Source organism: Oreochromis niloticus, linkage group LG14, assembly GCF_001858045.2.
Source record: "Oreochromis niloticus isolate F11D_XX linkage group LG14, O_niloticus_UMD_NMBU, whole genome shotgun sequence".
Classification (NCBI taxonomy): Eukaryota; Metazoa; Chordata; class Actinopteri; order Cichliformes; family Cichlidae; genus Oreochromis; species Oreochromis niloticus.
This window is the reverse complement of record NC_031979.2, coordinates 4,742,187-4,756,691: the sequence shown is the minus strand read 5'-3', so window position 1 is coordinate 4,756,691 and position 14,505 is coordinate 4,742,187. Positions and strand designations below refer to the sequence as shown.

General features: G+C 45.2%; 1 protein-coding gene across 7 annotated transcripts in view; it reads left to right on the top strand.

The window, feature by feature from the left end:
• fat3a (FAT atypical cadherin 3a) overlaps positions 1 to 14,505 on the top strand; it is a 183,660-nt gene that overhangs the window by 132,254 nt on the left and 36,901 nt on the right. For all 7 annotated transcript variants that reach the window (XM_013267033.3, XM_025897978.1, XM_025897979.1 and 4 more), the window contains one exon: positions 10,484 to 10,621. In XM_013267033.3, coding sequence (XP_013122487.2) covers positions 10,484 to 10,621 — 138 coding nt within the window. The remainder of the gene's footprint in view (positions 1 to 10,483; positions 10,622 to 14,505) is intronic.

The window sequence follows — 14,505 nt, the reverse complement described above, 5'->3', positions numbered from 1 at the left end:
TCTTGGTAACCGGCTATGGGGGATCCAGGTTTCAAGCTTGGCCATGATCCTATCTTTCAGGTCAGTTCCTCTCGCACTCAACGATCCTTCTCCTATCGCACTTGGGGCTGTGTACCCAATCTCGGGTGGGGGTGATGATATCTCCCCCGTGACCTGGCGTCCTGACTCCTCCTTGCCGTAGCATTTATGTTGTACCTCGTCAATCTCTAGCTGTGAGAGCAGTCTCTTCTTTCGAATGTTGGAACACTGAGCTACTAGTTGTTTCGCCGTCATTGTGGATGTTGGGTATCGAAGAATCCATAGGTCCCTCATCCTATTCATGTAACCCCTTCCGCCAGGGTTACTTGCGTAGTAGCATTCCAACAACACCCTGTTTTCGTCTCTTGCCCACCGATGCCTTCTATATATGTATATATATATATATGTGTATATGTATATGTATATAATATTATTTATGAAGGAGACAAATACATGGGGTGAGAAAATCATGCATTTCATATCTTAAGTCAGTTGTAAAAGATGTGAGAGCCTTTAACAAGCTGATTTTTGCATATATGGGTCTGTCACAGCCGAGATGATATAAGCACAAAACATTCACACAATATGATATAATTCTGTAATGAATTTGGCTCAAATTGTGCAAAGCATATAAATATTTGCAGCAAAAAAATCCAAAAAAACCCCAAACCCATACATATAGCAGTAATATTAATCCAAAATATACCATGTTTCATATAACTGAAGAAATAAAAATACTGAAATTTATTTTCACTATCAGCCTGGTGCTGACACTTTAATGTAAGTTCTTTAATGTAAAACTTTTCAGTGCCCTGAAAAGTGGCCACCCGAAAAGTGGCTGTAGCTCAGGAGGTAGAGCAGGTCATCTGCTGATTGAGAGGTTGGTTGTTTGAGCTCTGGCTCCACCAGTCTGCATGCCAAATATCCTTGGGCGAGATACTAACCCCAAGTTGATCTCCAGTGCATCCGTCAGAGTGTGAATGTTTGTTAGAAAGCACTTAAAAGCATAGAAGTAAGTGAATGTGGCATGTTGTTTAAAGCGCTTTGAGTGCTCTAGGAGAGTAGAAAAGCGCTATATAAGAATCAGTCCATTTAACAATTCTGTCCTTTTTGCAGACTTTGCAAGTACGGTGTTTAGTCCAGCGCTTCCAAAAGACAGTGTGACTGCTGCAAGAGCTGCAAGTTCATCAGTGATGCTTTGATTTTGACAGAATTTAAAAATCTCAGTTTCTCCTATTGCAACATCTGCAGTAGTGAATAAGGTTCCCTTAAAGCCTGATTTGAACTGCTGCATTTGACATGCAACCTTTTCAGCTTTCTTTTCGCTGCTTTCACAGTCACTTGCTTGCAACATTAGAAACTTCTGATGTGTACTTTATTTTTATTACATTTTCTTATTAAACACTTAACCAACTTATATTAGTTGACTTCCACGGAAAGGTTAATACGCTACCTTCAGGGTCTTTAGCCCTACTGCCAAATGAGGGGGAGAGGCTCACACTCACTGAGGACCCCTCTTAGAACTAGTGGATACCCTGCTATGAGTTTCAGTCATCCCAGTTCAAATCTGATTTCTACCCAACAGTAGAGCTGACTACCTATTGAGGTAGCATTGAAATTACTTCAGCACAGCTGAGATCATCATTTTCTGTGTCATTAATCTGATGCACAAACATTATGTGACACACTACGGACCCACACAGCATTCTGTTATATTGCAACAGTTTTATTTATACAGTGTGTCAAACACTAGACGCTTTCCTCCGGGCAGCTCAGCCACAGAGTTTCCTGGTCTCTGGACAGCTTTCCAGCTGTCTCTGCATGCACACCTCCTAAGGGAGTGTTCATTCATGAAATCGCTTCCACCTGACCCTCAGCTTCCCTGGCACTGCCCCTCGAGCCCACTGCACCCCTCCACTGCAGCTGAGCCAGAGACCACACCCCCGTCACACATCCCCACCACCCGGCCTCAGTTGGGTGGTGGGGAGAGGAAATCGGCCACAACCATCTGCATCCCGACCTATGGACCACCTTGAACTTAAAGGACTGCAAAGCCAGCTACCACCTGGTGATCTGGGCATTGGCATCCTTTATGCAGTGGAGCCACTGCAGCGGGGCGTGGTCTCAGCAGAGGGTGAATGAGTGTCCCAGGAGGTAATAACGAGGAGAGCCCACCGGAAAGCCAGTCACTCCTTCTCCACAGTGCTGAATGTCATTTCCCAGTTGGTCAACTTCCGGCTGATGTACACGATCAGGCGGTCAACCCCCTTTACCTGCCCGTTTTTTTGAGGTGTCCGTCTGCAGGATGAAAGAGGGGGAAAAGTTAGGATTGTGCAGGAAAAGAAAACTTTCTTTAACCTGCACAAACGCCATCTGGCATTGCTCCGTTTACTGGACCAGATCTAGGGCGCCTTTTCGTGTTCTTCCTTTGTGCAAGTGTCACGACTCACTCGATAAAGCCTATCGTTCAATATTAGAAAGCACGGGTAGGTCCGCTCAGCTTTAGGGTGCACCAGGTGACCATCAACTACTATCACTTGGTTGAAGGCTGAGTATAGGGTGTCGTCCTGTACGGCTTTCTTAGCCTTCGCTAGCTGCTGGTTAATGTCCTGCTTATGTGCGTTTAGGTCTTCTTTCATAGTTTTATTAAAATTGTCCTTAAAGTGAACCAGGGTCCGACTTTAGTTTGGCCTTTAAGTTACTGATTTGTCGGCTGATTAACTTAATTTCCCCATGTAGGGACCAGCAAAGGCTGCTACTTCTCCACCGCCATGTTCCCTATTCGTGCTAGCATGCTTTTCTTCTTCTTGTGCTGAGACTACCTTCTTTGTACTCCCAGACATACTGTGTAAACGAGAAGTTGTCAAATCAAGTATTTATTTGAATTTTAGGGGAAAATTCTGCTCTACTATCAGGAGTTCAGGTTTAGTCAGCCATCTCGCTCTGTTGCCAACTGGAAGCCGCAAAGCAGCTGTTCAAACGTCATCACCCAGAAAACTGCCGTTTTGAGACTCACCCACTCTGAATAGTGAGAGATGAGCTTGTTTAGTGGATTTTAATGCACTTCCGTAACATCCATACTCATTACCTCTTTGATTTCAACATATTTTTTCTGTATTTCTCTAATGCTTTTGACATTTTGACATTCTGTGAAAGGACGCTGTTTTTCACAGTATAGAATATCGTATAGTATATACTGTATATACACATATACAGTATATACATGGCTTTTGGAAGCCACTACTAGTATGACAAGAGGAGTTTTTAATAATTTAAGGTGGCTTTTCATTTGCACCTTGTGATACACTTGTGGCAAATCTGCTTCCCTTTGGCCAGGGTGCTCTGTTTATTCTCACATTTACATATGATTTTGCTTCATCAGCATCCTTAATGGTGCCAAACAAAGGATCTGCAGCTGTTTTCGCTTGTCTGTTTATGAATCTGATCAGATCTGTAAACTTTACTCTCCTTCCACTTGTTTCTTGAATGTCAAAGGCAGAAATTCTGCATGTTTCTCTCATTTTATATGGCAGCTTCGACACAATAACTCTGAGATTAGTGGAGTTCTCAATCTCTTGTAGTTGACTGATGTCTTGTTACAACCACTGAGAAACAGGGAATAGCTATGAAGAGCCTTTCCATCATCTGGTTTAATGTGTGGCCAGTTGAATGCTTGGTTCATGTTGGCAGTTGCACTTCTCATTTCTTTACCATAATTATTAAACAGCAAACTCCTGGCCTCATTGTAGGCTTCCTGAGGATTTATGTGCTGGCAACTTCTTACCAAATCTCCGGGTTTATCTCCAACAAACTGTTCAAGGTAATGCAAACTGTCACTGTCCTGGACACCTTGACCTGGCTTCCTGAGGATAGAAGTCACTGAGGTGGCTTGAAGCTGGAGGGTACCACTCCTGACTCCAGCGAACAGTTGATGACCAACCGTAAGAGGGCACAGAGCAAGTAGACATGCTCTGACCAATGTTGTCTGCATGGGGTCCAGGGTGCATGTGGAGGATGTGGACTGAAAGACCCACTTGGTGACCTGGGAAGAATTCACAGACGAAAAAGAGGAGAAGGAGCATGGAGTTAGATGTGCTATGGGGGAATGACGTCCTGAAGTTGATGTGCAGGTGCCAGAAGCTGTTGATGGATGAAGTTAATTTGGCGGACAAAGACCTACTGGAGTCGACATGAATATTGAAGTCACCAATTAGGAGTGTGGCTGGAGAAGAAGAGCAAATGTAGGTGAAAATCTCAGACAACTGTGACATGACCACAGTACAAACTTTATGGGGGCGGTAGATGAAGATAACCTGGAGCTGTGTTGACACAGCCAGGGTGACATTAAAACACTCAAAATAGGTAACACGTTGGATCTAGTTTTCTCCACCAACACTAACACTTCCAATCTGAATTGCCTGAACCTTGTTGTTTCTGACCATCTTTCAGTCCACATCCTCCACATGCACCTTGGACCCTTCAAAGGAAGTCGATCTTGCTGTCAGTAATGGTATGGTGGATTAGCATTGTTTTATTGTTTAGTGACTGGGCATTCAACGGCATGAAAGATGCACTGTTGGTAGCTGATGATGAGACAGATATGGAGGAAATGGTGCTGTTGATGCAAGCAACTTGTCTTAAGCTGCTCAACTAGTGGTAGTGGTAGTGTCATTGTTGTCTACTGGAACACCTGCCAGACAGTACAGAGAGAGCGACATTGTGCCAGTGCCTGTTAGTGCAGAGGAATGTTCCGGATAGAAAGCCTTTCATGAAGAGATTTGATGTACATAATGGTGCTCTTTCACCTGTCCAGTTGTTGCAGAGGGAGTACAAGATTATCTATGACAGATAACAGTTTGGTCAGTGAACAAAGCTTTACAACTTTCCTGATCAGTGCATTCACTGTCTTGGTGTTGCCAGCTCAGATGCTGCTCCTTCAACTAATTTTCATTTTGTTGTGTAGGGTCTTTACAATATAAGGGAACTGTGATATTGTACTATATAAATTAAATTGGATTGTTCTTTTCAGTTTAGCCTGCTGTACAATGTGAACAGGCAGGGTGACGGCACAATCTCTTTCCTGAGCTGCTGTACTGTACATCACCAAATCAGAAAGAGCAAAATTGCCCAGTTGTAATTTTCTCATGGATGTCACCTAACCTTTCTAGTGGGGTGTGTGGAGGCTAGAATGTGTGATGGAGGACGTAGCAGAGGGCTGTGTATTAAACCTTTTAACGATTTTTTTGCTTTCTTTTGGCCTCTACCCTGGTTGTCAACCTGACGCTTTAAATCCTATCAGGTCTAGTATTATGTTGTCTCTGGTGGAACAGTTGATATCCTGTTGAAAGGCTGATAATGTTCTGTTCATGCAGACACGGGTAAATTCAGAAGTAACATAACAGTGGAATACTGGGCTAGCAGGCATTGTACAATTGATTGTTGAATGTACAACAAATTAACACGAGAAGTAATATGACTGCATTCCAGCACCTACGAATCTCATATTTGGGCCATAGAAATGCTACTTCATAGAACCATGCCCAATATTGCACCACTTATTTTCTTGTCGCTCAAATAAAATCTCTAAGCCCCTAAAATGTTTCGAAGCCAGACCAGGCTATTGATGCATTTTGGTCTGTGAGTCCAGTCACCTTTCCATGGAAAGGTCATAATCAGTGTTGTAACCTTATATGTTTTTTTGCCCAGTGAGATTTTTGGGCACCCTAGTGACAAGGAAGTTGAATAGTCCAGCCTAGAATTTATAAACCAGAAACAACCTCTGACACATGTTTCTGATTTCGGCATTATGGTGTTCATGAAAGAAGTCAGTCTTAATTATTTATTTAAAGGACATCTCCAAAAGTTGAATCTGTTCATCTGGACGTAGCGTTTGATGGGAGAATTGATAAACAGTACTGTTTATAAGGTTTGGGGAAACCTGCAGTCAGCTGAGACTGAAGAAGTCACTTGGATGAGTGACGAAACGTTTCTCCCATCAAACGCTACGTCCAGATGAACAGATTCAACTTTTGGAGATTTACTTTCCTGGATGATTGAGAATGCATCAAGACTATTTAAAGGACACTTTATTGGTCAAAATGACTACAGGCTTCCTCACAGTAGTACAAGATGCCATGGTAATGCCATGCAGTGTAAGTATCTGGTTAGAATAGAATAGAATAGAATTCAACTTTATTGTCATTGCACATGCACAGGTACAGGGCAACGAAATGCAGTTTGCATCCATCCAGAAGTGCTTTAGCCGTGATATAGATATATTACAATATATATTAGCAATAATATAGATGTGTAAGTATATTACAGAAATGGGTCTATTATGGTATGTTATAATGTACATGGTGTAAAGTATGTTATGAATATTCTATAACATATGTACAGGCTGTAGTGAGTACAAGCTATGTACAGGCTATGAACAGGATATAAATATGAAATAAAAACTATACAGAAATCTGAGATATACAGTTATACAGAAATGTGAACTATGCAAGTTATAAACAGTTGTAGGATTAAAAATTATCATATGTACAGAATGATATTTACACAGAACTATACAGTAGTGCAGTTAGGATAAGTGAGATATGTGGATAATTGTGATAGTGATAAAGTGCTAGTGGTTGTGGGTGTGTGTATGTTCAGTCCATGAGTTTAACGTGGGTCAGATGTCAGGGGGCAGAGTTCAGGAGTCTGACAGCTGTGGGGAAGAAGCTGTTCCGGTACCTGGTGGTCTTAGTCCGGAGGCTCCTGTAGCGCCTCCCAGAGGGCAGGAGGGTGAGTCCATGTGATGGGTGACTGGGGTCTCTGATGATTTTCCCAGCCCTTTTCAGACACCGCTTCCTGTAGATGTCCTTTATGGCAGGAAGTGGTGCTCCGGCGATGCGCTGGGCAGTTTTCACGACCCTCTGCAACGCCTTCCGGTCCGAGGCAGAGCAGTTCCTGTACCAGACTGTTATACAGTTGGTCAGGATGCTCTCGATGGTGCAGCGATAGAAGTTCACCAGGATGTCTGAGGACAGGTGGTTCTTCCTCAGAGTCCTCAAGAAGAAGAGGCGCTGGTGAGCCTTCTTGACCAGCTTGGAGCAGTTGGTTGTCCAGGTGAGATCCTCGGAGATGTGGCCTCCCAGGAACTTGAAGCTGCTCACACGCTCCACAGCCGTCCCCTTAATGTGGATGGGTGGATGTGGGTCAGCATTCCTCCTGTAGTCCACGATGAGCTCCTTAGTCTTCTCAGTGTTAAGCAGCAGGTTGTTTGTGTCGCACCACTCAGCCAGACGATGCACCTCCTCCCTGTAGGCGGTCTCATCGTTGTCGCTGATGAGGCCAATCACCGTGGTGTCATCTGCAAACTTAATGATGGTGTTAGAACCATCAGCAGGTCTGCAGTCGTGGGTGAAGAGGGAGTAGAGGAAAGGGCTCATCACACAGCCTTGTGGTACACCGGTGTTCATTGTGATTGTTGATGAGCAGCGGTTATCCAGTCGGACATGTTGAGGGCGGTTGGTCAGGAAGTCCAGTAACCATTTGCAGATGAGGGAACTCATGCCCAGGTCTGTCAGTTTCCTGATGAGTTGTGAGGGGTGGATTGTATTGAATGCTGAACTGAAGTCTATAAACAGCATTCTGGCGTAGGTGTTGTTGTTGTCCAGGTGTGAGAGGACAGAGTGCAGTGCGATGGAGACTGCATCCTCTGTGCTCCTGTTCTGGCGGTATGCAAATTGGTGGGGGTCCAGGGTGGGGGGCAGACAGGATTTGAAGTGTCCTAAGACCAGCTGCTCTAAGCACTTAGTGATGATGGGGGTGAGTGCTACTGGGCGGTAGTCATTGAGGCTAGATGGGTTGGAGTTTTTGGGTATCGGGACGATGGAGGTGGATTTGAAGCAGACCCGTACCACAGCGTGGGCCAAGGACAGATTGAATATGTCTGTGAGCACTCCTGCAAGCTCCCCAGAACACGCTCTGAGAACACGCCCGGGGATGCCATCAGGACCTGCAGCCTTGTGGACATTGATCCTGCTCAGCACCGCTCCTACATCGGTGGGGGAGAGAGTCAGAGGTTGGTGGTCTGGCGTCATGTCTGTTGTGGTTGTGCGGTTCCCTCGTTCAAAACGAGCATAAAAGTTGTTGAGCTCGTTGAGGAAGGAGACATCAGAGGATGCGGGGGAGGGTTTGGTGGTCCTGTAGTCTGTAATCGTCTGGAGTCCTTGCCACATGCGTCGGGGGTTGGAGTTGGAGAAGTGTTCTTCTACCTTCTTTTTGTAATGGTGTTTGGCTTTTTTGATGCCCTTCTTTAGATTAGCCCTGGCTGTACTGTAGGCGTGTGCATATCCTGACCTAAAAGCAGTGTTGCGGGCCTTCAGGAGGAGACGAACATCCCGGTTCATCCAAGGCTTCTGGTTGGGGTACATGGTGATCCGTTTCTGGGTGGTGACACTGTCTGTGGTTTCGGAGATGTAATCCAGTACAGATGAGGTGTACTTGTCCAGGTCTGTGTTGGTGAACATATTCCAGTCTGTATTTTTAAATCTGTCCTGGAGCACTGCGTCTGTCCCCTCTGGCCACACTTTAATTGTCCTCACAACAGGTTTCACACGTTGGATGAGTGGTGAATACCTAGGTGTGAGGAACAGGGAGAGATGGTCCGATTGTCCAATGTGGGGGAGGGGTGTTGCTTTGTAGGCTCCAGCCAAGTTGGAATAAACATGGTCTAAAGTCTTGTCTCCTCTGGTGTGGCAGGAAACATGTTGGTGGAATCTGGGGAGGACTGTCTTTAAGTTGGTGTGGTTGAAGTCGCCAGCAACAATAAAAGCAGCCTCGGGGTGTTTATTCTGGTGTTTGTTAATGGCTGCAGAAAGTTCTTTCATGGCCAACCTAGCATTAGCGTCGGGGGGGATATATACTGCAGTGAGTATGATCGAAGTGAGCTCTCTGGGGAGATAATAAGGTCTGCATTTGACCATTAAAAACTCCGCATTAGGTGAGCAGTGACTCTCAGTAGTAGTGGAGTTCATCCACCAAGCATTGTTAATATAAATGCACAAACCTCCACCTCTGGTCTTGCCGGAGTCATCTGCTAGCCTGTCGGCTCGGTGTGTGTGGCGTCCTGCTAACTCGATAGCATTGTCCAGGCAGCTGTTGTTCAACCATGTTTCGGTGAAAAACATGACATTTGAGTCCATAATCCGTCTGTTGTTAGTGATGGAGAGCCGTATCTCATCCATTTTGTTTGCCAGAGAACGGACATTGGCGAGGAAAATACTGGGTAAAGGCAGCCGATGTGGTGTTAGCTTTAGCTTAGCCCGTAGCCCTCCGCGCCTAACCTCGCCTTTGTTTACGTTCTCGGCGCCGTCTGCGTGCACTTCCGCCCGGCTGGGGAGAGTGGGCAGCCTCCGGTGTTCTTGAGATCTCTGGGATGAGTCGGAGATCGGCGATAAAACTGTTGGAGTTATGAGTCCAGATGTCCAGAATCTCTTGTCTGCTGTAGGTCAGCAACGCACAGCAATTCTGGATGAATAATCCGGTTAAAAGTAGATAAAAAACCACTAAATAGCAGATTCTGGAGAGACACTGAGCCTCGCGTTGTTCACGCGCTGCCATCTTGGTGAGATGGCGGCACTCTTTCTGAGAATTCTAGATGCCAAATATGATCATTTCAGCTTTGTCCTAATTTCAATGTCCAGAGTTAAACATCATTAAGACCTTTATGGCCTTAGGGCATCCTTGTGGTTTAACTAGTTTTTTGTTTTTTTTGTGCCATCTGGGATTTATAGATGAATTTATAAATATAACTGGATAACTGGGTGTAATTGAATAGCAACTTACATGTATGTGGTGTTTTCTGATAGTATTAAATAAGGTAAGTATAATAAGAAAACTATCGATCCTTGCACAGAACCCTGTTGAACACCATGATTAACTTTTTGTCTGAGAAATACTCATTAAATTAACCAACTAAATCTATCAGAAATTATTAAAACAAGTGCTATGTATTTCTTTTGTTGCTGAAGGTATATTGTAGTCTTTACCAAAATGTTATGATTAACTGCAGTGAATACTACACTGAGGGCTAGCAGAACAAACACAAAGATGAGTCCACTGTCAGAAGCCATGTGAGGATATGTTGAGGACAAGTTTAAATCAGGACTAAAACAAAAATAAACTGTTCCTCTGCAATCATCATATAGCTGATACACAATTCTTTCAAGAGTTTAAGTTACCAAAGCCTCATCTTTTCCATATTGTCTTACACTTTAAACATTAGCAACTTTCAGATCCAATACAGCACATCAAAAATTGAAAAGGGTAGAAATATGTATGTGAAAAGCTCTGGTCGCAGACTTATTCTTCAGTGTGTTATAGAAACCTCACTACAGACAGTACTGCAATTATTACCCAACCAAATATGTACTCTTCTTAGTGTGTGTTTGTGTATGTGTGTGTGTATTTACAGCTGAAAGCAGATGATGTGGACAGTCAGCTGAATGGAGCCGTCCTCTACTCCATTGTCAGTGGAGACAGACACAACCAGTTCCTCATTGACCCACTCAGTGGAGTCATCAAGGTCAACAAGCAACTGGACCGTGAGACAGTGAGGACACACTTCTATGTAGAAAAACATCCACTTATCCTCTGTGCAGTTTGGTTTGGTGAAATTACTGGAGACAGGCCTGTTGCGTCATTCATTATTCCTTATTGGGTCTGTATAGATTATGATGTAGGCTATGTGATTGGCTGACACCATTACCTGTTTTTTATACTTGTATTTGTGTACTCTACAGTTTGACTCCCCAAACAACAGTTAGCTGTTGAGTTTCTATCTATGAGTTGAGCCTGTTGCGGCAGATGGACACCTCCCGAGCCTGATTCTGCCACAGGTTTCTTCCTGTTAAAGGGGAGTTTATCCTTCCCACTGTCACCAAACTGCTTGCTGATTCTTGGTGTTTTCTCTGTATTGTTGTAGGAACTTTACCTTACAATACGAAACACCTTGAGGTGACTGTTGTGATTTGGCACTATATATATATAAAATTGAAATTAAATAATGGAATCATACTTCTTGCTGCAATGTACAGTTAAAAGTCTATAGATATGTCCTTCTACATGCAGCCTGTATTTTCCCCTGTCTTTTTTGTGATCATTGAAATGCTCCAACAGTAGCTTCTTTAGTCTCCTACAACCTACACTGAGTCGAGGGGTGCATCAGGGTCTGCCCCTGGGGAAATCCACTACTAGCTCCTTGATTTTCCTTGCATTGATCAGGAGATGGTTCCACCGGCACCTGTCCACAAAATCCTGAATCCACTGTCTTTACACTGCTGGCCTCATCTGTGATGAGTCCTCAGGGAACTTTTGTAGATGGCAGCCTAGACGGTTGATGGAGAAGTCTGGAGTGTAGAGAGTGAACAGGAATGGTGCTAGCACAGTTCTTTTCAGGGCACCCCGTACTGCAGACCAGGCTGTCAGAGATACAGTCCTGTGTCCTCACATACTGTGGGCAGCCAGTGAGTCCAGTATCCACTGGGACAGTAGGTGGTCCGCTCCTAACAGCCCTAGTATGTCCCTCAGAAGTCCATGCTGGATGGTGTTAAAAGCACTGGAGGAATCAAAGAACATGATTCTCACAGTGCTTCCAGTCTTCTCCAGGTGGGTCAAAGCTCAATGCAGGAGATAGATGATGGCATCATCCACCCCGATGCTAGGCTGTACTACACAGGAGGTCTTTCAAACCTGTGGTACTTTCCCTAGCTTCAGGCTAATGTTGAAAATGTATCCCATGATGCCACACAGTTGGTCTATGCAGTACCTCAGGAGCCTGGGGCTGATGTGATTCGGACCTGCAGCATTTTGATCTTCTGCAGCTCGTTCCTCACATAAAATGTTGAAAGGGACAGGATAGTGGTAGGGGAGGGGGGCTGTGAGTATTTTGAAGCTGAGGACTGAGAGGTGTGCAGTCATGGAAGAAAAGCAGGCACTGGTCGAAGATAGGGCATTTGCAGAAGAGGTGATTGGGCTGGAGGAGGGATGAGTGTCTGGTCAAACCTGCTGAAGAGCTGGTTCTGATCATTCTGAATCTCCTAGAGCCTGGGAGTTGAACCTGGAACCTCCGTGGCCGTTTTCCAAGACTATGTAATAATGTATACTTTTTTGATCCCTGTGGGGAAATCACTCTCTCTGCATTTAACCCATTCAATCAGTGAAGCAGTGGGCAGCCACTAATCAGGCGCCCAGGGAGCAGTGTGTAGGGACCCTACTCAGGGGTACCTCAGGGTAGCCATTCAGTGGATTCGAACCTCCGACCTTCCGATCATGGGGGCGACCACGCTACCTACTGAGCTATTCCTGCCCCCAACATGAAGTACCCTTTGAAGTTCTAAGTAGAAGATATGAATGCAGCATTACTTACAATCCCTGCTGCGACGATCATCGTTAACCAACACTACAACACTACGGCAGCAGTGATCGTAGAGATGCTTGGCTATAAAATGATCAGCCAGAAGAAGCAGTACTCATGGAGTACTAGTGGCAAAGATCAAAGCAGTATGGAAGGAAGTTAATCAACAATCGGAGCTGCAGAAAGCTGTGATGTAGAAAGTCATACCTAAGATGTACAGCAAGCTATCTATACCTGAGGCCTTGGAAACTGCCAAGCAAGGACTCACAGCCTTGGCCAGCCACTTGAAGAGGTATACTAGAGAGATAGAAGGCAAGGGAATAAATCAGCTGTACACTACTGAACCATCCAAGGTGTACTCTGTGGCAGGAGAACAATATGAGAAGAGCCCCACCAAGGCTGGAGACAGAGCAATACTGGAACAATATAGGATAAAGGCTAGTGGCTCTAAGAACAGAACACATCTACCTCCCTGAACAGGATCTTGTAACAATCACAGTTGCAGACACTTATGCTTATAATTATGCAAATTCTCATGACCATTGATCAACAACCACTGATCAAGGCCCACTGATCAAAGACCACTGATTAATGGCCATGAGTACCATTCACAGAGAGTTGGGGAATGGCTGCAATCACAGCATTGGTGAAAGATGTACCCTTAGGCCCCCTCCTCGATTCAGCGATGGTCTTTCCGTTTTCATGTAAATGACCTCCTTGACTCCGCGCTCAAACCCATGTTCCTCCCTGTTCAGGATGTATACATCCTCATCATTGAAAGTGTCGAGGATGCCAATGTTCACATTTTGGACAGAGAAGACAGATGATTTGAAAGAGGAGTGAAAGAAGCCATTTATGTCTATTGTGAGCGACCATCTTTGAACAGAGGCGGTGACGGACAGGAAGCAGCACGCGAGGCTGGGGAAGAATGTCTCGGACTCCCGGACCATCAGCACCAGCTCCCCTCAGGGCTGTGTTCTTTCTCCTCTGCTCTTCTCCCTGTACACTAACTGCTGCACCTCCACCCACCAGTCTGTCAAGCTAATTAAGTTTGCAGATGACACCACCGTTATTGGACTCATCTCGGACGGGGATGAGTCTGCCTACAGGAGGGAGGTTGAACGTCTGGTGTCCTGGTGCAGCCACAACAACCTGGTGCTGAATGCCCAGAAGACAGTGGAGATTATTGTGGACTTCAAGAAGCACACAGCCCCACTCCCCCCTCCATCTTCCTGACTGACACCCTCATCACCACTGTGGACTCATTCCGCTTCCTGTGTACCACCATCACCCAGGACCTGAAGTGGGAGCCCACCATCACCTCCGTCATAAAGAAAGCCCAGCAGAGGATGTACTTCCTGAGGCAGCTGAAGAAATTCAACCTGCCAACACGGACGATGATGCAATTCTGCACTGCAATCATCGAGTCCATCCTCACCTCCTCCATCACCGTGTGGTACGCTGGAGCCACTATCAGGGACAAACAGAGACTGCAGCGTGTTGTGCGCTCTGCTGAGAAGGTGATTGGCTGCAGACTCCCATCTCTGCAGGACCTGTACACCTCCAGGACACTGGGGCGTGCAGCTCGGATCACAGCTGACCCTTCTCACCCTGGACACAGTCTGTTTGACCTGCTCCCCTCAGGCAGGAGGCTCCGGTCCATTCGCACCAGAACCTCTCGCCATAAGAACAGTTTCTTCCCCTCTGCTATTGGACTCATGAACAATAACCATATGACTGTTCGCACCACTAACACATGACCCTACACTGTGTTCACTGCATCATTCCATGTTTGCACTGATCACCACCTGCACTCATGTATATATCCATCTACTTAGCACTTTTAATTTTAATTTTTATGTTTATTTAAGCGTTGTCTGACAGTATGTTTTGCACTAAGTACCGCAGCAATTTCCTAATGTTGTAAACCTGCTCAACATTTGGCAATAAAACCCATTCTGATTCTGTTTCTGGCTTACGACACCAACTGTCTGCCATCTATAATCCAGTTTTGAGATCCCTTCCCAGACGCCTTAATGCCCACTCACACCCTGGGCCATCTGACATCAGGAAATCACATG